Source organism: Phascolarctos cinereus, unplaced genomic scaffold, assembly GCF_003287225.1.
Source record: "Phascolarctos cinereus isolate Bilbo 61053 unplaced genomic scaffold, phaCin_HiC Scaffold_2;HRSCAF=192, whole genome shotgun sequence".
In the NCBI taxonomy this organism is placed as follows: Eukaryota; Metazoa; Chordata; class Mammalia; order Diprotodontia; family Phascolarctidae; genus Phascolarctos; species Phascolarctos cinereus.
The window spans coordinates 265,854,128-265,876,141 of record NW_027555625.1 but is presented as its reverse complement, the minus strand read 5'-3'; the positions used below and the strand labels follow the sequence as shown (position 1 = coordinate 265,876,141).

The 22,014-nt window shown below is 45.5% G+C and overlaps 1 protein-coding gene across 1 annotated transcript in view; it reads left to right on the top strand.

The window, feature by feature from the left end:
• The first annotated feature begins 268 nt into the window (after positions 1 to 268).
• Positions 269 to 22,014, top strand: part of ASS1 (argininosuccinate synthase 1) — an 82,963-nt gene continuing 61,217 nt past the window's right edge. The window contains exons 1-4 of the mRNA XM_020973549.2: positions 269 to 375; positions 10,871 to 10,980; positions 16,844 to 16,912; positions 17,542 to 17,730. Coding sequence (XP_020829208.1) covers positions 303 to 375; positions 10,871 to 10,980; positions 16,844 to 16,912; positions 17,542 to 17,730 — 441 coding nt within the window. The 5' untranslated portion in view covers positions 269 to 302. The remainder of the gene's footprint in view (positions 376 to 10,870; positions 10,981 to 16,843; positions 16,913 to 17,541; positions 17,731 to 22,014) is intronic.

Here is a 22,014-nt window from a genome sequence, read left to right as displayed (position 1 = left end):
TCACCCCTCCCAGCTTGCCTGGCGAACGAGAGGGAAACTGGGAGCTGAGCAGGAACTGGTCCCTGGAGGCCAGGAGGTCGTGGCGGCCCCGAGAGGTCGCGGTGCCCAGCGTATACGCTTGTAAGCATCCAAGGAGAGCCGAGGTGGGGAAAGCTGTGAATGAATGGGTAGGGGCGGGGCCTGGGGTGTGCGCCACTTCTACGTCGGGCACCGCCTCCCTATCCCCTCCTCCTGCCACTTTCCGGTGGGTGGCGGGAAGCTGGAGGGGGCGGGGGGAGTCTGTGACTCTTATAACGCCAGAGATGAGCGCAGGGAACGATTCCAGCCTCCTTGTCTCTGCAGCAGGTCGGACTCCTCCAGGCTCACCAAGCACCGGTAAGGAGGGCACCTGGCGCGGTACAGGGTTTTGTGCTGATGCACCGATGCCTCCCGCTCGCTTACCTGGGGAAATGAGTCCTACTCAGTCCTCTCCCAGGTGGCCGGACCACCTCGCTGCGCCACCAGGCTGCCCCTAGTTCCCGGGGCGGGCACCTGCTGGAGCTGGTGGGAGCAGCTCCCCAGCTTTCGCCCATGCCTCCTGCACCCCGGGGCCCAGCTACACTGCCATGCTGGGCCCTGGGAGGAGGACATTGTAGGGTTAGACGTAGAGAAAAAGAAGTGGGAAGAGTGGGGAAAGGAGAAGAGCAGCGAGACAGGGAGATCCGTTTAGAGAGGGAGAAAAGATAAAATTTATATTCATCGAACATTGTTCAGCAGGTGCTGCGTATGTTCCAGGTGATTGGAGGCGTGGCGTAGGGGCTAGAGAGTGCTGGCCTTGGATTGATAAAGACCAAGGTTCTAGTCCTGCCTTTGACACAGCTTGGCTCTCTGACCCTGGGCAAGTCACTTAAACCTGAGTGCTCCGAGCACTCTCGAAGATGAGGTGTGCACTTACCGTAGTAGAGAAACTTACCAGATGCTTCCTCTGCCCAGGAAATCACAGGTCATATTCTTTAAAAAACATATATTCGAGGCATTGTGCTTGGGAGAAAAGTTGAGATCAGAATGATAATACTAGCCCACATGGCTAAAGTTTGCAAAGTTCTCTCCTCGCAATAGCTCTGTAAAATATTACATAATATTCCCATTTAACAGATAAGGAAACTGAGGCTCATTTAGGTTGACGGGCTTTCCCAGGTCACACAAATGGTAAGCTGGGAAATAGAGATGAGGCAGAGAAGCGAGCAAGGAGAAGAAGGAAGAGTCAGGGATAGTTGAGGAGAGACAAGAGCCGATTCTTTGAGGACAGTGAGAGTTCGGTCTCAGATGAAGGAAACCAACCTGCTAGGCATAGGGGAGGCAGAGCTGTGAAGTCCTTAATCCTGCAGGATAAGGCAAGAGGAGGTTAAAATACCTGAAAACCTTTAAAATGCTATTGCTGGCCCCGCTTGCTCCTGAATTACAGCAATGAGTTGAAAGCAAGGGGTCTAGGGGCCGCGTTGAATTCAGTCCCCACCCACATAGCTCTCAGGGTGCTCTGAAAGGGGCCAGGTGCCCTATGTCCTTAAAGGAAGAATGAGCCTGAATTGGTAGAGCCCTGGACACCGAGTTCTGCCAAGGCCGAAAACAGGTTTTTCCCTGAACTCCGTTTTTCCTCCTCTTCCTTTTCCGGCTGAACCTGCCAGGGAGCTATCCAGCCTTCTTCCTGCTGGTCTCTGGGGGTCTGGGTCAGGCCCCTGAGTCTATACAGAACAGTCCTGCCTGGCCTAGGAATGGGCTAGGCCCAAGGGGTGGGGAACTTGCAGCCTGGAGGCCACAGGTTCCCCACCCCTGGGAGACTTAGCTTCCTCGAAGTTGGGTAGATAGCTTCCCTCCTCCAATCCCCTGCTGCTCTGCTTCCTGCTTGGAAAATTTGAAGGACTTTTCTCCCTCTTTTACTGCTCCCCGAAGGAGCTGGCACAAGAAAACTAGAGAAGGATATGGGAGTCACCCAAGAAAGAAGGAAAGGTCCCCACCCCATGGGGATTTTCCCGGGCAGACTTTCTGTTGTCCTTGGCCCCTCAGGACAATTTTTTGGAGGTGGAGGTTGAGGACATTGTGAAAGTGAGGAAGCACCTCTCCCATTCCCCAGGTCCAACTGTGTGTCAGGGGAAGCTCTGGGATACCTGTGCATTTCAGGGAAGTGGGCTGGGCTGGGCCTCGATTCTACAGCTGCTCCCTGCCCCTTCAGTTATCCATCTGTGAAATGGATGCATAAGATAAGCAAGGAGGATAAGGGAGTTATGAGAGTGCAGGAAGAGTATGAGGTTGACCTTCCTATTTTGAGGCAGCATGTCAACCTGGAGTAAGTGCCTGATCTGGTGCTAATACTACTAATAATAATTTATACTGCTCTTTAAGACTTGCAAACCATATGCTATGTCATTTGCTCCTCAGAAACAATCCTGTGAGGTAGGTGCTATTATTGTCCTCCTATTTTACAGATCAGAAAACTGAGGCTGAGAGAGCCGAGGTGGCTTGCCCAGGGTCACACAGATAGTAAATGTCTGAGGGGATATTTGAAATCAGATCTTTCAGACACCAAGTCCATCTCTCTTTCCACCGTGCCACCTAGCTGACGTAGATTCGAATACAACCTCTGACATTTATTAGCTGGGTGATCCTATGCAAGTCTCTTAAGCTGTGTTAGCCTCAGTTCCCTCATTTACAAAATGGGATAATAATAGCACTTACCTCACAGGGCTGTTGTGAGATTCAAATGAGATAGTTTATGGGAAGCAATTTGTAAAATTTCAAGTTCTATGTAAACACTAGTTTTTATTGTTTCCCGCTTCTGGGAAATGTTCTCACTTGGGCTTTTGCAGAAGTTGGCAAGGAAGTGGCCTTTTTTTTTTTTTTACAATCTGTCATGGATGGGATGCACTTTGGGTCTCCCAAGTTTCTACTGCCCTAACTCTGGAGTGGAAAGAGAGCAAGAGAATATAATCACCTAAGAAGTAGGCCCTCATCTGGAGAGTTCAGAGTCTGACTCTCTTCCCTGAAAACAACCCTTTTTACCTGATAATAGTGAATTGTGATTTGTTAACTAAAAGAAAATTAATTGCTAATTAAAAAATTTTTAAGTTAAAATTTTAAAAACTGTGTCCATGGCTCCTCCTGATTCCTAAACCTCACCCAACTCAGCTAATTCCTCTCCTACCTTACTCCATAACCATATACATCTTCTAATACAAGATCAAGGCCAAGAAGGGGAAACCTCTGGTGAGTAGCTATGATAATTTAAGTCTTCTTGCTCTGGCCAGAGAAAAAGGGGACTCTGCTGAGGGGAGAGGATGGGAAACATTCAGGGTACCTGATAGAGATTGGGATAACCTAAGTAAAATTAGGAAGTGCTAATGCCAACACTCTGCATCTCCTTTGCAGTACACATTATCTCTTTTAGTTCTTGCAACAACCCTAGGATATAGACATTATAGCAGGGATTCACAGCCCCATTTTACAAATGAGGAAGTTGAGACTTGAGGAAAAGTAATTGGCCCAAGGTCATATGACTGCTTGGTGGCATGGCTCAAACTCACTATAGAATTTTAAACTAGCAAAAAAATTTTGTACCCAGGACCCTTAACACAGATGAAGAACTTCTGTGGCCTCTAGCTTCAGGAAGCTTGCCCTTAACAGAGAGGGAAGGACAAGGGTAGAACAGGTGAGGAGTTCGCCTAACCCAGGGGTAGGGAACCTTTGGCCTCGAGGCCGCATGTGGCCCTCTAGGTCCTCAAGTCTGGCCTTTTGACTGAGTCCAAGTTTTAGAGACAAATCCTTTTATTAAGGGGATTTGCTCTGTGAAGTTTGGATTCAGTCAAAGGACCACATTTGAGGACCTAGAGGGCCACATGTAACCTCCAGGCCACAGATTCCCTACCCCCTGTACCCATTTTCTGGTAGCTTTCAATTTTAACTAGTTGTTCTTACTAATTAGGCCCTGTTGTTTCTACACTGCTGCACTCTCTAAATTGGGCTTCCTAAGCTTGACCCCCTGGGGCAGCATGGTACAGTGGACACAGAGGACCTGGGTTCAAGATTTGCCTCTGTCACTTAGCACCCATATGACTTTGGGCAAGTCATTTAACTTCTAGGCCCAGTAGCCTAATCTGTAAAACAGGGTGGGGCGTGGAGTAGGTGATCTTTGAGGTCCCTTCTGGCTCTAATGTACGATTCTGTGATTCTCCAACCACCCCGACCTGGTTAGAGCTTTGATAGCGTGTCAGCTTCCTCTAGGGCTGGCTTGAGCACTTCAGCTGGCAGGGTGGCCCAGCCTAGGTGCTGGGATGTTGCCACTTAGCCTGGCAGTATCTCACTAGAGGGCATTGGAACATATTGGCATGCTTCCTGCTGCCGCAAGGTAGGCTGCTTCCCCTCACCCCCACCTATAACTCTTCCTGAAAATGCAGTGGAAACCCACAGTCCACAGCCTGGAGACATTGTGGCATTCACAGACACTTTGGGCAATGCGACATGTGTCCAAGAGCCGGGGGAGGGAGAAATCTAGTACAGTTAGTCCTCCTGTGGTTGTGGGAAGCCCAGATCCAGTGGCCTTCAGGCTGTTGCCCAGTGAATGGAATGATGATTGTGACAAAAGAAAGACCTGAGTTCAGATAGTTCAAATCCTACCTCAGATACTTAGGAACTGCATGATCTTTGGGCCTACTATGTGCCTTTCACCAGGCATACTGTTGGAGTTACCTTATCTATAAAATGAGGGTAATAATAGCAACTACTTTACAAGGTTGTTTTAAGATTAGGTAGGATAATATACATAAAGTGCTCTGTAAATCTATACGACTGTTAGGAAACGCTTGAAGAAAGCTATCACCAGCTTTCCCCGCTCATCTGGGTCTGTGTGCTTTGCCCTCTGTCCAGAGTAGCTTGTCTGAATGGCTCAGTGGTGAGCAGCCTGGGATGGAGCTCGTCAGCCTGGATTCAGCTCAGATAGATGACCTGGTTGTTGCCAGTATATCAGCCACTACCCCAAAAATAGCTCTCTACCTGTGTTGATGCTGAGTAACAGCCAGCTACCTAGACCCTCTGCCAGGGGTTAGTGGGCATGATTCCAGTTCACTGGCGCGATGCCCTTAACCTGGCAGATCTAGCCTTCTCTATGGACTCAGATCAAAGCTAAATCAGTTTTGTTCAGGGTAGAGCACCCTCCACCAGGATGATTGAGGCAGAGCCACGGCTAGACTGGGAATGACTTGGGCTTTGCCCTAGGGCACCAAGTGTAGAGAGTGCTAATAGCGCATGCAGTATTTTAATAGCTTAGAAACAACAAAAAAGCACTTGGTAAGAATAACTAAAATTGGAAGCTACCTCCGTCTGGTAGCCCTACCTAGACTGGAGCTCTTCTCCAGGCTGGCCTTGCTTCCACTAGGATTTGTTTCATCTGCTTGTCCCAGGCACAGAAATCGCTAGTTATGGCCCTGCCAAGAGGTCATAGCCCAGATAAGACTTTCCAGAGACCAAAGCCTACGTTGCTCCTTTTCCCACCAGAGTAAAGTCTTACATGTGGATCAGCCCCTTGACTGTCTCCCCCTCAAGTTCTCTAGACACATGCCCCTTGCCTTTGGATACAGAGAATATGGAAGACTTGAGTTGGCCTAGGTCAAAGCTAGTGGAGAAAAGAACAGAAGCCAAAGGGAGGCCTCTTCTATATATTTGCGTATGTATTTCTATATTACGTATGTACATGTCTATTTTATATACTATAGCACTAGATGGTATTATCTAACATATAGTATTATATCTATTATATTAGGATCTATCATATGTTTATATTATTTATGTACACATCCATATTATGCTTATATTTAGAATGGAAGCTCCTTGAAGGCAGGCAGCTAAGTGACGCAATGGGATAGAGTGAAGGAAGGCCTGACTTCAAATTGCCCCTTAGACATTTGCTAGCTGTGTGACTGTGGGCAAGTCACTTAGCCTCTCTGGGCCCTCAGTTTCCTCATCTGTAAAATGGGGATAGTAATAGCATCTACTTCACAGGGCTGCTGTGGGGATCTAATGTATTAGCATATGCAAAGTGCTTTGCAGATCTTTAAGTGCTGTTTAAGTGCTAGCTAATTGTTACTATTTTGTTTTTGTCTCAGTATCCACATAGTAGGTGCTTACAAAATGTCTGTTGAATGTTAGGATTTTGTTAGGAATGTTAGGAATCGCCTGGCAATTCCTCTGCAGCCATGTTTGGACTTTTTGCCTTTGAGACCTAGAGAGCATGTCCTTTCCCCTGCTTGTATCACCTACATCTCCTTAGTAGGCAATTTGATGTTCTTCTATCCCTAGCCCTCCCAGGAAGCTTGGTTTAGCTGCTGCTAGGGATGGATGGGGAGGAGAGAGCGTAGGCTGGTGGATGCCAAGCAGGCTGAAACCTGCCTTGGAAATGTAAATGTCAGGAGCCAGTCTCCTTTTCTGAACTGTTAGCCCTGGGACCCTGTTAAAGCTACTATGATGCAATCCACAAGGTATTTGCATCACTTTCCCAGATTACTACGCCACTGGTTTTCTATGCTTGTTAGGTCTGCCTTCCTTCAGCATACATAACACAGAGATCTGCAGTGGCGAGGGAGTGCTCAGGATTGAAAGTCAGAAGAGTTGGGCTCAAATACCAATCTGCTACTTATATGATCGTGGGCAAGTCACTTCCCTTTTCTGAACCTCAGTTTCCTCACCTGTAAAATCAAACTAGATGACTTATATGCTCCCCAAGCACTTATTAACTGTGGAAAAAATATACATGAACAAATCTATATGGGCAGCTAGGTGATGTAGTGGATAGAGGGCCTGGACTGGAGTCAGAAAGACTGAGTTCAAATCTGACCTCAGACATTTATCAGCAGCGTGACCCTGGATGAGTCACTTAACCCTGTTTGCTTCAGTTTCTTCACTTCTAAAATGAGCTGGAGAAGGAAATGGTGAAGCCACTCCAATATTTTTGCCAAGGAAACCCCAAATGGGATCACGAAGAGTCAGACTGAAAACAACTACCACGAATCTGTATACACAGACATATACACATGTGGGTACACATAAGCATGTAAATATACCTGTGCCTACAAATGCACATGTATATACAAATATATGCACATAGAATATCAAAGATAAAATAAACAGAATCAGATTTTGAGCTAGAAGGGACCTTAGAAGTTATCTAATCCAATCATCTTATTTTTCAGACGAGGAAATAAGTCCAAAGACTTGCCCAAGGTCACATAGTAGTCAGTGGCAGAGCTAGGGATCAAAACTGGATTCCTCTGACTTTATCACCCTTTCCATTGTACCACACCGCTCCCTACAGGGTTAAAGACTATTCTGTGAAAGAAGGGTGGTCATTCTGGAAATCCTCGTGGTTTTATGGACTGTGTTGTTTGTCAGTCAGTCAGTCAGCCAGCCTTAGTTTAGCCTTTATTATGTGCCAGGCACTGCCCTAAGCCCTGGAGATACAAAGAAAGGCTCTCCTCCTAATGCAGGAGATAACATGCAAACAACCATGTGCAAACAAGATACACACGGGATGGTTTGGGGATCATCTTGGAGGGAAGGCACTAAGATTAAGAGCTGGAAAAAGCTTCTTGCAGAGGGTGGAATTTTAGCTGGGACTTGAAGAAAGCCAGGAAAGCCAGGAGCTAGAGATAAGGAAGGAGAGAGCTCCAGCCATGGGACACAGCCAGTAAAAACAGTTCAGTGAGTCTTTAGGCTCCATGGTGTGGTAAAAAGGGCACTGTCCTAAGAACCGAGACCTTGCAAGGCTCTGGTCCTGGTTCTGCCAAAAAACTCACTTGGTGGGACCCCGCTCAAATTGCTTATCTTTAGAAGCCTTGTCCTGCTTGTGGAAATGTGTTGATAACTGTAAAACCCTCTGTGCAGGCAAGGTGATCTTCCATAGACCCCCTGGGCTTTGCAATTACAAATCCCACTCCCTAATCCTTCCTCTGGTTATACTTAATGTTTTCTCATGGCCCAGAGCCCTATTCAATTGTCTTACCAGCCCTTGCACCAAGTCCCTTACCTCCAGCCCTTGGGTCTCCATTGCCCATCTTTCTTTCTCTCTTTTTTTTAAAAAAATCTTTTTAGGCAGTTGGGGTTAAGTGACTTGCCCAGAGTTACACAGCTAGTAAGTGTTATGTGTCTGAGATCGGATTTGAACTCAGGTTCTCCTGACTCCAGGGCTGGTGCTCTATCCACTGCACCACCTACCTGCCCCCATTGCCCATCTTTCAAAGCTGGGTGTGACAGACCCTGAAACTGGCTTAATGGAAAGAGTGCTGGACTTCAAATCCTGTCTCCAACACTTAATAGCTATCTATCTGTCTATATCTGTCTATCTATCTATCTACCTATATCTGTCTCTCTATCCTATCTATATCCACCTACATCTAACGAGTCATTTCCCCTCTCTGAGCCTCAGTTTCTTCATCCAAAAAATGGGGACAATAACACTGGCACTATTTCATGGGGTGGTGGTAAGGAAAGTGCTTAGTTAACCTTAACGGGGTTATATAAACATAGGCTGTTCCTGCATGAGATGCTACCCTGGAGGGAGCAAGGCCCCTTCTGACTCTGCTAGTCTTTGATTTGCTGCCCAGTCACATGTTGCTCAAAGCTGATTAGGGTGAGACAGACCCTAGGAGCAGGTCAGAGGCCCCTACCCACACTCACCCTTGCAGTCACCTGACCTGCTTCTGTCTCTGCAGTGCCGGGTTCACTCAACCATAGGGAGAGAAATTCCTGAGCTGGGATACCAGTGCCTCTAAGCCCCGGTGAGATTTAGAGCTGGGAAGGACCTTGCAGATGATTTAGCAATGTTTCCTGAGGCCAAAAGAAGTGAAGCAATTTGCTCGAAGCTTCACAAATAGTGAGGAGCAAAGTCGGGCTTTGAACACAGGTCCTCCGGTTCCAAATCCTGTGCTCGTGGAATTTCACTGTATTTTCCAGCCCTAAGAAGATACTCTTCACAGGCTTTTGGAGCTAGAAAATGCCTCAGAGTCTAGAAAATACATCAGAGCCTAGAAAATACCTCAGTTGGACCCAATTGCAAGGGTCCAACCCTTGCAATTTGTAATGCTTTCTCAATCCTCACCCACTGTTCTGTCAGCTGTAGCAGAAAGAACATTGGCTTTGGGCTCTAAGGACTTGGTTTAACCTCTGAGATTCCTCCCAGCATTCTCCTTGTCAGTCCAGTTGCCCAGCTCTAGTTGCTATATAAGCCACACTCTCGGACTGTGTTTACGACTTTGGATGAAGGCTGGGGCTGAGTCACACAAGCCACTAGACTTCATGGTTAGCTTACTCTGCCAGCCTGTATAATCCCATACTGTACATCAGAGTGGAAGCTACACTGTTGATCACATGTTGGTCATGGCCAGTGCTCCCCTCTGACTCCTCTGTCTCTGTAGCCTCAGTCACATCATCTTCAAAGACAAGGGATGAGATGGTCAGTGATGGGCCTTATAGACTGTTATACATGCTTTCTTTAGCATTTATCTGATACATCACATAGGACATATTTTGTGTTGGTTACGAACTCTTGTATCAGTGATCTGAAGGCCATTAAACGTTGTTTCTGAAAAAGATCCAATCTCTCATATTGGCTTGGCACAGTGCATGGCACATTATAGGTGCCTTATAAATGTTTGTTGATTATGGATCTGAAGTCCAAGCTCCCTATCTGTTTATAAGTACTCATACTAAAACTGTCAGTCATGCCTGCCAGGTGATCTTGTCTTTCTGAATCCCATCTCAGTTATTTTGACCTCCAAAGCATTATTTTCGAAGCCGAACATCCAATATATGCATATTACGAGTACACATGATTTATCAAATGCTTTCATATAAACTATCTCTTTTGATCCTCAAGCCCCGTGAAATAATCAGAATACAGATTGTTATCCCCATTTTACAGATGTGGTACTTGGGTTCAGAGAGGTAAAAATACTTGCCGAGGTCACAGATCTTGATTCCCACTCCAAAACTGTTTGCATTTACTATTTTTTCCCTTGCTTTTTGGTGAGGCAATCAGGATTAAGTGACTTGCCAAGGGTCACATAGCTAGGAAGTGTCTGAAGCTGGTCTTCCTGCCTCCAGGCCTGGCTCTCTATCTATTGCATCACTTTGCAATTGCCTCAGTAGATAGATAGATAGATAGATAGATAGATAGATAGATAGATAGATAGATTGATGGATCAATAGGTAGAGGTAGATAGATGTCACTAGATAATAGATCATTTATTAAGTAATTGCTATGTGCCAAATACTGCACTAAACCTTCCCCCTTCGTTCCCTTCTTTCCCCCCTCACACACCCTCCCCCTTCCCCCATCACCTGCAACTAGGGAGGTAAAAACTGTTCAACTGCTGCTGATTACATTTGACTGTTCTGTCCTCTGCCTGGACAATGACCTTCTCCCCTAGGGCCTCAGCCTGTGAGATAAATTCCCCTGGGGAACTCGAGGAGGAGAGCCAATCACAGCCTCCCAGGACAGGAGGAGGGATTGGGGTGGGGAGGAGGAGCTGGGGTCAGGACAGCTCATTTGTTGGTTTAAGCCACAGGTGGGGAGGCCTGGGTGGGAAGATTCTCCGGGTCCCTGCTTCTCTGGGAAGCCTGCCACGGGCATGGGCACATTTTTCTGGGCCTTGGGAGGGCCATAATGGTCTGAGGAGGCTGAGTGGTTGCTGGCTTTATAGGGAGAGCCGGGCAAACAATCAGCAAGCGTTTATTAATTGCCTGCTGTGTGCCAGGCACTATACTGGGCCCTGAGGTGCGGATACGAAGACAAAGGAGGCCTGTCTCCTTGCCTTCTCCATAGCCACTAACTCTCCCTGGATTTCTCTAGATAAGATGTCAGGCAAAGGCACCGTGGTTCTTGCCTACAGTGGAGGCCTGGACACGTCCTGTATCCTGGTGTGGCTGAAGGAGCAAGGCTATGATGTTATTGCCTACCTGGTGAGCCTCTCTATTTGCCTGTGACAGCTGTCTCCTTGTTAACCTGTCTCCCTGACAACATCAGTTTGTCTGTCTCTCTTTGTGTCTGTATCAAAGTTTTACCTTGTCTTGGTTAGGCCAAATCCTGTTTGGATGGGGTGAGGGTGGAGGGGTGAGGGAGAAGACTGATAAGGAGCTCAGACTCTGCCTTTAGCCTAATGACTCTAGGCAAATTACTTTATTTTTTCATTTCCTCACTTTCATCTTTAAAATGTCTCCTTTTCTAGTGTCAGTAGCTGGAGATTCAGAGAAAATATCAAGCATGGCCTGGGGCTGTTATGTCTTCAAGGATCCTGCATCCTAGAATATCTGAGTTTTACGAACTTCAGAATACAAAGCATAGAATGTCAGAATCAGAAAGGCCCTTAGCACGTGGAGTGTCAGAGCTTAGAAGGATCTTAAGACAGAGAAAGTGAGAGCTGGAAGGGGGGCCTTAGGACTGAGAATGTGAGAGCTGGAAGGGGGGCCTTAGGGCTGAGAATGTGAGAGCTGGAAGGGGGGCCTTAGGACAGAGAATGTCAGAGCTGGAATGGGGGTCTTAGGATAGAGAATGTCAGAGCTGGAAGGGGGCCCTTAGGACAGAGAATGCCACTCTAAAGGGATCTAAGAAACCATCTAGTCCAAAACCTTATTTTGTAGATGGAAAACCAAGACTCAGGAAGGACTGCTCACCCTGGACCATGCCAGTCCTATGCCACATCCTTAGAGCCTTTCTCTCTGCCAGAGTCTGTTTATGTCTACCAATCCAGAAATGACATGACTCTCCATTTGTCTTAAAATGAGCCAAAGGCTGCAGTGGAGAGAGGTTGGTGTTCAGCTTTCAACTTATCCACAAGAACATTGTGTTGTTACGGTGTGATAAAGCCAGGATTCTAACCACAACAAAAGGGGCCCCGAGGTGGCATAGCGGGTGGAGGGCTTGGAATCAGGAGGACTCATCTTCATGAATTCAAATCCAGTTTGAGACACTTATTAGCTGTGTGACCCTCAGCAAGTCACTTTACCCCGTTTGCCTCAGTTTCCTCATCTGTAAAAATGAGCTGGAGAAGGATATGGCAAACCACCCCAAGTATCTTTGCCAAGAAAATCCCAAATGGGGTCACAGAGAGTCAGATATGACTGAGATGACTGAATAAGAACTATCACAATAAAACCCCTTAATTGAGATGCCACATATTTAGAATTTCTTATGGTTCAGACAGGAACAGAGCTAATATTTGTCAAGTTAGACCTCAGTGGTCATTGGACTTGATCGAAGAGGGGGAAACCCCATTGAATTTGGAATTAGAGAACCTGATTTGAAATTCTTGCTCTGCCATTTAATTCCACATGTGATCATGATCCGGACACTGCTTCTCTAGGTCTTAGTTTCCTCATTTGTAAAATGAGAAAGGCTGGAGTAGATGCTTCCTAAGGAGCCTTCCTGGTGTCATGTCATTTCTGAGATTCGTTGCAGTAAGGTCCCTTCCAGATCTTCACTTTCTATGATTCTATGGTCAGGCCTAAGGGCTCAGCCTAATAGGAGGGGGAGCTAGCAAGTTCCATACATAAGATAGGTCAGAGGTTAAGTTGAGTAAGAGCAGTCAAGGCAGGGAGGGGCAGGCAAGTACTGTGAGTTGTAGAAGTGTAGGGATCAGGAACCCTGGCTAGAAGGTTGGGGCACAGACATTCAGGAAACCAGGCCTGAGGATCCAGTCAGTGAGAACAGGCCAGGGCCAAGAATCCAGGCAGCAAGAGGTCAGGATCTAGGGAAGGAGCACCCTTGGTTGGAATGAAAGACTTAGGAACTCTGATCAGTGTAATGACAAACCACAATTCCAGAGGACATATGATCAGGGGGTTAGCAAGCCAAGGCTTCCTGACAAGTCTGTCATTGTACTGTCTATGGAAGATGGTTTAGCTCAGCAAAAGAAGTGAACAAATACAATTATCGGGGAATTTTTACTTACTAGAGGGCAAATGGTGGTTTAGAGATAGTCTACATGTTAAATTCAAGCAGGGCCTAGCTGATCATTAAAGCAGACTCCTAAAGACCCGATATTTTATTAACTCAGAGTGATTACAGTGACTTAAGTCCAACAAAATAGCAGTTCTTTACAAAGTCTCTAATTCAGACAGATCTTCCCCAAATTAGTCTCAGTGGCTGAGGTGTAACAGTACAGAAATGTCCTTGTTTGTTTCCTCATTGATAAGAACACCATGATCACTGGCCAGAGCCATTGGTAGGAATAACCGTGCTTGAGGCAAGCAAGGCACACATATTGCTCTTGGGCCAAACTGTACAAAGGTGCCCCTATTTAGGGGGAGGGTGTGTGAATACCTACCTCAGAGTGGGAGGTGAGAGACTAGGGGAGACAAAATCAGCATTCTCTCCCTATCTTCCACACCATTCCCCCCCCCCCAATGGGAAAGAAAGAAATACCCTGTTACAAGCATGTATAGTAAAGCAAAAAAAAATCCGATTTTGGCTATGTCCAAAAAAAATGTCTCATTTTGTTCTCTGAGTCTTTCACTTCTTGGAGGTGGGGACCATGTTTCATCAAAAGTCCTCTGGAATTGTGGGTTGGTTATTATACCAATCATAGTTCCTAAGTCTTTCAGAATTGTTTGTCTCTACAATATTGTTGTAATTGTATAAATTGTTCACCTGGTTCTGCTCACTTCACTCTGCATCAGTTCTTAGAAATCTATCCAGGTCTCTCTGAAACCATCCTCCATCATTTCTTACAGCTCAATAATATTTCATCATACTTAGATATAACTTCACTTGTTCAGCAGTTCCATAATGAATGGGAGCCCCTTCTGCTTTCAGTTCTTTGCTACTCTTAAAAGGTCTGCTATAAATATTTTTTTACATCCTTAGCTAGAATTTGTTTTATTTAGGACTACTCCCTCCCTTAATCCATCCTCTCTTATTCTGCTTTCGCCTTTCTCCCCTTTCTCTCCTGTTGTTCTGTTGAGTGAAATGTATCTCGCTAGCCAGCTCTGTATATCTATGTATATTCTTTCCTCCCTTTGACCCATTTCAGATGAGAGTGAAAGCCAAGTGTTACCTGCTCTTCCCACTCTTTCTTCCTTGTTTTCTATAGACTTCTATTTGTACACCTTGATGGTATGAGTTTATTCTCTCTAACCTTCTTCTCCTGGATATTGGATCTTGTTGCTGGGGAGGCTGCTATATGGAGGGGGGAGAGAAGTACAGTATGAAGCTCAGCCTACCCCCATCCCCATCTGGTGGTTTCCTATTTTAATTAATTATTCTTCCTATTTAGGTGTTAAACTATTTCTACATGACTGAAAGACTCTAACTGCTGTCAGTGCCCTTTAAATCACCCTGGGACACAGTCTTCATAGCCGTGGCTTAGTTATGGCTCTATCCTTAGACATCTATCAGCTATATAGTACCAGGAACCAGACCTGAGTTTTAGTGTCACCTTTGATACCAACTGGTTATGTGGGCAAGTCACTTTATTTCTGTGGGTTGTCCAATGGAATTGAATTCAGTTCAATTCAGCAGACATTTAAGTACGTACTATGTGCTAAACATAGAGACCTCAAGGTAAAAAAAAAAACACAACCCTACCCTATTGAAACTTACAATGTATTAGAAGAAACTGCAACATAGATTAAAAGCCATTCTTTATACGTTTGTTCTTGAAGAAAACCCCAATAGAGCTGAAACATAGTATGTTTCCTATTCAGTGAAATTTTTTCATCACCTGCTCTATGTAGAGTACAATGGGGGCAAATACAGAGACAAGTAAGACATGGTCTCTGCCCTTAACGAACTTACAATCATTTGTGATTGGAGTATTTATTAAATACTTATGTACAGTGGGCTAAAGCTAGGTCTTTGGTGGGGGAAAGGGTGTGGATAAAATAAAAAATCAGTCAAAAAGCATTTAAGTGCCTACCAGGCACCCTACACTGGCCGTACAATTACAGTGAATGAAACAAGGAGTCTAGAAGTTTACATTCATTCATTCAACAGATATTTTAGTACCTACTGTGTGCAGAATTAAATTCTGCTTAATTTATCAAGTATTTACCAAATATCTACTGCACTGTTTTTGGTGCTCAGGATACAATGATGAAAAAATGTCTTCATTCTTGCCTTCAAAGAGCTTACCATTTAACCAGCCTGCCTTACTTTCTTCATCTGAAAAATGCAAATAATAATAACATCTACCCCCCAGGGATGTTGTGAGGATCAAATGAGATATTTGCAAAATCCTGAAGCAAAATACTAGCTATTAATAGCTATTTTTTTTCTAGAAAGGGTTATGCACACAGTAAGTGCTATAGAAGGTAGAACGTGATGGGGGCAAAGAGAGTGGGTGTCCTCCAAGGCTCTGTCCTGGACTATCTTTTTTCTGTTCCCTCTCTCTTAGGACCCTCCTCAGCTCTCAGCTCCAAGCAGATGGCTCCCAAGTCTCTAGACCTAGCTGTAGCCTATGTCTCAGTCCCATATCCCCAACACCCAACCCCAACTGGAAGTCCTGAAGGCATCCTAAATTTCACATGTCTGAAACAGAACTCATCTTCTTTTCCCCCTCTCCCCTATCCAACTTACTTTGCTTCTTTTCCTCTCTCTTTTTGTTAAAGGCACCACTCGACTGCCACTCATCCAGGTTTACAACTTTGGAGATTTCCTCAGTGAATCCCTCTTCCCTTGCCTCATGTAAATCAGTGCTGAGTTTATAGATTCTATCCCCACCACATCACTCACATGTGTCCACTTCTCTCTACCCAGGTGGCATCACCTAGAACGTGCAATAGCTTTTCCTCATTGAACTCCCAGCCTCCAGGTTCTTCTCTCTCCTTTGCTCCACTTCCCATTCAAACTGGCCTTCCTGTCATTTCCCCAAATCCGGCCCCTCCATCTGCTGCATTCATGTTCTTCACAAGGCCATATCCCATGCCTGGAATGCCCTCAGAATCCCCGAATTCAGCAAACCAGTCTAACCCTTCCACAGAGAGAATCCCCATTATAACATTCTGGACAAGTCAGTCATCCTCTGCTTGAAGACTTCTTCTGGTGCAGGGGGAAATTCACTTCCTCTGGAGGTAGCCTAGTCCTCTGTCCAGCTGTACTCCTTAGCATCCTGGCATCCTTCAAGACCTAGCTTGGGTGTCATCTCCTATAGGAAGCCTTTAATCATCCCTATAGTAATTAGTTCTCTCTCTCCCTCTCCCTCTTCCCTCCCCTCCCCTCCTCTCTCTCTCTCTCTCTCTCTCTCTCTCTCTCTCTCTCTTCTCTCTCTCTCTCTCTCTCTCTCTCTCTCTCTCTCCCTCTCTCTTTCTCTCTCTGTCTCTCTCTCTCCTCCCCAAATGATCATATACATACTTATCTGGGTCACAGGATCATAGAGCCAGAGCTGGAAGGGTTTAGAGGCCAGCAAGTCTGACCCTCTCACTTGACAAATGAGGAAACTGAGGTCCAGATTGGTTAAGGGACTTGCCTAGGTCATACTAGCGTGTGTCTGAGGCTAGCAAATGATTCAAATTCAGGTCTTCCTGATGCCAGGTCTAGTACCCCAACCATTATGTAATATTGCCTCTTGGTAGAGATCTGGACAAATATAATTTCCTCAACTGGCATATTGGAATAATAATGTCTGCTCTGCCCTTGTAGGTATTGTAAGGACCAAAATGAGATGTAAGGGCTTTGAAAGTAATGCATACCCTATTAAGCATAAGGGATTCTTCCTTCCTTGCTAGGAAGGTTAGGCAAAGCAGTAGCTCTTTCTGAAGTGAGAGTCCTTCTTTCCCACTTTGGAGTGCCCCTACATTCATGAGATCTCTTTGCTCCTCTGTTTTTCAGGCCAACATTGGACAGAAGGAGGACTTTGAAGAGGCCAGGAAGAAGGCACTGAAACTTGGAGCTAAAAAGGTAGTGATCAGATAGGAAGTGGGAACTGGGCAAGGGGTGAAGGTAGAGGGTGGGCACAGGAGGGGCTGGGCACAGGAGGTGACAGACAAGTTACAAACTTTGGCTGCTGGTTATTAACTAAACCCCAGCCCATGCTGGGTGTAGACATAGGTAGCTTCTCTCAGCAATAAGCAGAAAGCCTAGGGACTTTTCCAAAAGTTTGGCTTGGAGGCCCAGAGTTTAAATTTATGCCACTAGCTGGGAAACAGAGACTCAACCTTCCAGCTGGTTTGGATCTTTTTTGTTCTTTGCCACTTTCTCCCATCCTGCTTAGGAAGGTAAGCAACAGAGGGAAAGGGGTTATCCCCACTGGGAGGAAATTGGGGTGAGAGCTAAACAATATCGGACCCTTTGGAGAAGAAAAGCCTTACTCTCCTGCCCCTGTGACATCTCATAGGATGGTGCTAGTCCCTGGAATCAACGCCTCCAGGCCCTGTGGGAATTTCCCTAGCCTTCTGGGCAGAGATTATTCTAGTTTGCTTCTAGGCCAGTGTTCTGGTTTGGATCTCTGTGCCTATCTTCTTTAAGGCAAGACTTTCAGACCAGGCCCAGATGTCCTTCAATGAGCTTTTGCTCCTTTCACCCCCTAGGTTTTCATCGAGGATGTCAGTAAGGAATTTGTGGAAGAGTTCATCTGGCCAGCTGTTCAGTCCAGCGCCCTGTATGAAGATCGTTACCTCCTGGGCACCTCCCTCGCCAGACCTTGCATTGCTCGAAAACAGGTGGAAATTGCCCGTCGGGAAGGGGCTAAGTACGTGTCCCATGGAGCTACAGGAAAGGTAAAGAATTATCAGTGCTATTTGAACAGGATGAGGGTGTGGGGGAGCTCTGTAGATGGCAAAGAAGCAGATGAGTCTCTAAGGAAAGATGCCCGACAATTACAACCCTTAATGAGGAGACCAGAGAATTCCATGGTAGGATCATAGCTAAAGAGAAGGAAGGGACCTGGGAAGTCATCTTGTCCCACTCCCTACTTTACAGATGAGAAACCTGGGGCCCAGAGAGGCTAAGTGAGGTCTTACAGATAGCTTGTGAATATGACCCATTATGACAAATATACCCCAAACGCTTTCTCTATGACTCAGGAATGTAGTTGGAGAAATGAAATTCGGCAGACCCACATTCAGACAGAACACTCCGCGAATGCCTATGGTGGGGAAAATGGTGGTGGTGTAGGGCGCTCAGAGACATAGGCACCCCAGTGACCCACAAAACCCCAAGGGAAGTAGAATCAGATTAAAATGTAATTGGGAAATCTTTAACAAAAAATTTAAAAAATACAATACAGCATAGATAATGTTAATTTGTGGTTTTCTAAGTCAGTATGTGGCCCACAGGGATTGGTTTCTATTTGAATTTGACACCACTGTTGTGGAAGGAGCTGGACTGGGTCAAAACACCTAGTTTCTAATCCAAGTTCTGCCACTGAGGAGCCATGTGACCTTGGGCCAGTTCCTTCTGCCATTCTGGGCCTCAGTTTCCTCACATGTAAAGTGAGAGAGGTTTCACTGGCTGATTTCTAAGGTGCTCTCAAGTCAACAATCTATGACTGAGTACACTTGCTCTGGACAGAGTTCTGTCCTGGAGGTGGGGAGTGGGAGAGAAAATATGAAGTCTCGGTGAGATATGACTTGGTCTTTCAGCTCTACAGTTCTCTGAATCTGTAACTCTATAAAATGCCTGTTCCCCCCTGTTCTGCGCCCTTTCCTGCTCCTTGCTGGTTTGCTCTGCTTTTGGTGGCTTGGATGGTTGTGGGACATAGTCCCTGATTCACTGTATGCACATGTCATAGCTGAGGAGAATTGATTGAAAGTTTTAGAAATTGTGAGAAAACCAGTTGCTTTAAAAAGGGGTGGTCAGGCCACTGAGGAGTCTGAGTGGGCAGCCAAAGGACACCTATGTCCCTTGTACACAGATGTCATGTTGCAACATTTATCCTTCTGTGAATTAGAGAGGAACATGCCACATTGGAGCGTGATTTCAAGGTTATCCATCTGACCTGAAAAACCACGTCATGGGAGGAATAGCTGAGGGAACTGAGAGTGATTGGCCTAGAGACGTTGGCATCAGACACCCGAAGTGCTGTCATGTGGGAGAGGGATTAAGCTTGTTTGGCTTGTCCCCAGGGAGCAGAACCAGGACCAGGGGCAGGAAGCAGTAGGAAGGAGGATCTTGGCTTAACATAAGACATTTTTTTTTAACAACTACAGATGTTTCCAGAGGCAGTGAGCTCTGGAGGTGTTCAGACAGAGACATCTTTCATGACATCTTTCAGAAATGTTGAAGAAGATAATTCTCAACACGAGATTAAATTTTTTTTATTATCTTTTGCCTTTATATCATCTTCACTTCCAAATATAAGCCTCTGCCTCCCCAAACCAGAGAGGAGTCCTTTGAAGCAATGCATTAAAGGAGAGAAAAAATAACCCATCAAAACTTACCAGGATATCAACTGAGTCTGACAGTGTATGCAATTTTCCATACCCTTAGCTCCTCACTTCTACAGAGAAGGAAGGAAGATCCATTTTCTCAATCTCTTCTTTGAGGACAAATGTGGACATTACGGTTAAACACCTTTCAGTTTCAGGGGTTTTTTTCTTATTTCTATTTACATCGTTGTAGTAATTATATACTGTTTTCTTTGTTCTGCTTACTTCACTCTGTATCAGTTAATGTCAATTTTTCCTTGCTTATCTGAATTCTTCACATTCATCATTTTTTACTGTGCTATAATTACTCCATCAACAAGGATTTGGTAATTACTAATGTGCCATGCACCAAGCGCAGTAGTATCCCATTACATGCACATACCACAACTTGCTTAGACATTCCCACTTTAGTAGAAAAATTACTATTTTTTAGTAATTTGCTACCACAAAAGTGTTGCTGTGAATATTTTGATGTATATGCAACCTTTATTTTTGTCCCTGACTCTTTAGGGTAGATGACTAGCAAAGGAATCTCTGTGTCAAAGGGTCTGGCTATTTCCAGGATGGTTGGATCACATGGTAGCTTCATTAACAATGCATTAGTGTTCCTACGTTTCAGCACCAACGTAAGGTTTTATAATCTGCAGGGGTGTGTGTGTGTGTGTGTGTGATACAGAACTAGTTCTTTGCATGGAGATGAATGTTCAGTATTTTCCATGTGGGAAACTAGCCCCTTCAGGCAGATTCCCATAGTAATGAATTCCAGCCAGGGTGAGGCCTGGTGGTAGAGAGATTTTGTTTGTTTTAAGACATGAAATTCAGGTTGATTTGAGACTTCCATGTATATAGACCGTAGTAACTGTGTGTCCTCTATTTGGACACTAGAGGGAACCAGAGACTTACGTTTAAAGCCCTTCTGAGCATCTTGGCCCTGGGGATTGTGCGGTCCAAGAAAACTGAATTGTGTAAGGGAGGACACCTTAGGATAGGCAGCAGAGACACAGAACTCTCTCTTCCTATGTGTCACTGAGCTGTAGCTCCCTAGACTCAACAATCATAGGGTCATAGCTTAAAAGCTGGAAGAGCTAATTACCTAGAGTTCATTGAACCCTCTCACTTTATGGATGAGAAAACTGAGACTCAGAAACACAAACTCATTTGCCCAAGGTCATACAAATAGTGAGTGACAGGTAGGATTTGAATCCAGGCCCTCTGACTCCAAATCCAGGAACCTTTTTCCACTTTACTATGATGCTACTTCTGTAGTGTCCTTTAAAACCCACAAAGGCGCCGTTTTGATGTGTTTTCAAGGCAGCCTGATACAGGCCTTGATTCTAAGTCGAAGGACCTGGGTTTAAATCCAGTCTCTGATGCTGACTTTTTATAAGACCTTGAAAGCAACTTATCCTCTCTGGGCCTCAGTTCCATTATCTGAAAAGGAAGGATGTTGGACTACGGGGCCTCTGAAGTCCCTTCTAGCTCTGGGATCTAATATGACAGGTCTGAATGCCAGGCTTCTTGGTGGCATGAAGTCTGGGGGATGTTCCTTCCCACCTTGCTAATGGGAGATGGAAAGCCGTAGCAGGAGATAATCCACCCTGTGGAAGGTGTGCCCCAGGATGATCAGCAGAGACTTGTCTCCCAGGAGGGATGGAGATGATGAGAAACAAAGCAAGAGATAGGTAGAAGGCACACCAGCTAAGAAGTAAGCACTGAGGATGAGGTAGCATAGTGTGGCCGGGTGGGCACTGACCTTAGAGTCAGGACCCCTGGATTCATGTTCAAGCTAAAACACTTAGCCACTAAGTAACTGAGCAAGTTAGTTAATCTCTCCAAGCCTCAGTTTTCTCATTCATAAAATAATTGGACTAGATTGGGGGTTCTTAACCTGGGGTCCCCCTGTGGGAGCATGTATAGATTTCACAGGGTTTGTGAATGTGGGTCAGGAAAAAAACTTCTATTTTCCTCTAACCTCTAGCTGAAATTGAGCATTTCCTTTGATTATGGATATAGACATCACACATTATTCTGAGAAGCGCTGGGGTCCCTCATGTTCCCCAGATTGCCAAGAGGGCCTGGGATGCAAATGAGGTGAAGAACACTTGGCCTAGGGGATGGTGAGGATTCTTTCCAGTTCTCACATTCTGAAATTCTGTAAAATTTCATGGCAGTTTAGGGTAAAGTGGAGGGCAGAGCCCTGAAGCTTTCAGAACCCCATTTCTTGGGAGAAAGGAAGGAGATCCCCCTGTAAAACCCACTTCTGTGCGTCAGTAGGGATAGAGACAAGGACCTGCAGCCTGAGACTTCCAGGCCAGTAAGGGTTAGGAAGTAAGGTCTCCTAAAAGTTAGTGACATTATACCGAATGCTCAGTTTGGTGTTTGCTCAAGAATAATCCCTAGCACTAGGCACAATGAAGCTTTTAAAGTACTTTTTGGCCTTTCTCATACCTCATTCCAATGGATCCTCATTACTGCCCTGTGTGGTAGGCCAAGCAGGCATTGCTCTCCTCATTTGACAGATGAGGAAATGGGAGGCCCAAAGATGTGAAGTAATTTGTTCAAGGTCACAGTAAGTGCTGTACTGGAAAGAGTGCTTTTATACATACACACACACACACACACACACACACACAC